This window comes from Limanda limanda, chromosome 12, assembly GCF_963576545.1.
Source record: "Limanda limanda chromosome 12, fLimLim1.1, whole genome shotgun sequence".
NCBI lineage: Eukaryota > Metazoa > Chordata > Actinopteri > Pleuronectiformes > Pleuronectidae > Limanda > Limanda limanda.
In genome coordinates, this window is record NC_083647.1 from 26,440,924 (window position 1) to 26,443,423 (window position 2,500).

General features: G+C 33.2%; 1 protein-coding gene across 1 annotated transcript in view; it reads right to left on the bottom strand.

Moving 5' to 3' along the window:
- The window catches only part of LOC133015076 (nesprin-2-like), a 30,783-nt gene that overhangs the window by 5,619 nt on the left and 22,664 nt on the right, over positions 1-2,500 (bottom strand). Inside the window, exon 13 of the mRNA XM_061082207.1 lies at positions 2,362-2,494. Coding sequence (XP_060938190.1) covers positions 2,362-2,494 — 133 coding nt within the window. The remainder of the gene's footprint in view (positions 1-2,361; positions 2,495-2,500) is intronic.

Sequence of the window (2,500 nt, forward strand, 5' to 3'; positions counted from 1 at the left end):
AGATAGATAGATAGAGAGATAGAGAGATAGATGGACGGACGGACGGACAGACAGACAGACAGACAGACAGACAGACAGACAGACAGACAGACAGACACATAGATAGATAGATAGATAGATAGATAGATAGATAGATAGATAGATAGATAGATAGATAGATAGATAGATAGATAGATAGATAGATAGATAGATAGATAGATAGATAGACAGATAGACAGATAGATAGATAGACAGATAGATAGATAGATACATAGATAGACAGATAGATAGATAGACAGATAGATAGATAGATAGATAGACAGATAGATAGACAGACAGATAGATAGATAGATAGATAGATAGATAGATAGATAGATAGATAGATAGATAGATAGATAGATAGATAGATAGATAGATAGATAGATAGATAGATAGACAGACAGACAGACAGACAGACAGACAGACAGACAGACAGACACATAGATAGACAGATAGATAGATAGATAGACAGATATATAGATAGATAGATAAATAGATAGATAGATAGATAGATAGATAGATAGATAGATAGATAGATAGATAGATAGATAGATAGATAGATAGATAGATAGATAGACAGACAGACAGATAAGACAGATAGATAGATAGATAGACAGATAGACAGATAGATAGATAGATAGATAGATAGATAGATAGATAGATATATAGATAGATAGATAGATAGATAGATAGATAGATAGATAGATAGATAGACAGACAGACAGACAGACAGACAGACAGACAGACAGACACATAGATATACAGATATACAGATAGATAGATAGATAGATAGATAGATAGATAGATAGATAGATAGATAGATAGATAGATAGATAGATAGATAGATAGATATATAGATAGATAGATAGATAGATAGACAGACAGACAGATAAGACAGATAGATAGATAGATAGACAGATAGACAGATAGATAGATAGATAGATAGATAGATAGATAGATAGATAGATAGATAGATAGATAGATAGATAGATAGATAGATAGATAGATAGATAGATAGATAGATAGATAGATAGATAGATAGATAGACAGACAGACAGACAGATAAGACAGATAGATAGATAGATAGACAGATAGACAGATAGACAGATAGATAGATAGATAGATAGACAGATAGACAGATAGATAGATAGATAGATAGATAGATAGATAGATAGATAGATAGATAGATAGATAGATAGATAGATAGATAGATAGATAGATAGATAGACAGACAGACAGATAAGACAGATAGATAGATAGATAGACAGATAGACAGATAGACAGATAGACAGATAGATAGATAGATAGATAGATAGATAGATAGATAGATAGATAGATAGATAGACAGACAGACAGACAGACAGACAGACAGACAGACAGACAGACAGACAGACAGACAGACAGACAGACAGACAGACAGACAGACAGACAGACAGACAGACAGACAGACAGACAGACAGACAGACAGACAGACAGACAGACAGACAGACAGACAGACAGACAGACAGACAGACAGACAGACAGACAGACAGACAGACAGACAGATAGATAGATAGATAGATAGATAGATAGATAGATAGATAGATAGATAGATAGATAGATAGATAGATAGATAGATAGATAGATAGATTACTTTATTCATCCCCGAAGGGAAATTAAGTCGTCATAGCAGCCGGTATATTTGAATACAATAAAATACAATAAAATAAAATACAATAAAAAATATTGAGGTAGAAAGAATAAAAACAGAAACACAAGATAAATAGGTAGATAAGGTGCAGTATATAAAAATAGTACAGTATATATAGTATATAATATAACATAATATATATTTATATGTGATAGTAATTATACCAATATAATAGCAGTATATAGTAATAATGGCAGCAACAGTATATATAATAATACTAGTAAATATAATAATAATAATAATAACATGTACACATGTATAAATATGTGTATATAGACTTATATATACAAAGAATATACAGAGAGTATGATATAATATGATATGATATATAGTAGAGGTATAAATATAAGTATTTGATTATACAATAGATAATATAATATACTATGAGTGTAAGAATATGTAGACAGAGTGTGCAAAAGACAATATTATTGTTTAAAATGATATATAATATCAATATGGTTTATATAAACACATATCACATATGATGTGAAGTAAGTAAGACGGATATCTGAGTGTGAGGGACAGCCGGGCCTGAGACCTGAGGGACGTTCATGTCCATAATGAGAAGTTCACAGTTCCATCACTTTCTGTGGGATTCATCCTGCACCAGTTTCAGTCTCCACAGATTCAAACAGAGTGACGCCTCTCCCTACCCGTGCTGGTGTGTTTGTCGGCCATGCCGCCCGTCAGCCCCGCCTCCTCTAGCTCCTCCTCCTCGTCGTTGAGGATCAGCTTCACTCTCTTCACGCGGTCGATGCTGCCGCTGCACTCGGACATCAGCTTCGCCTGCGG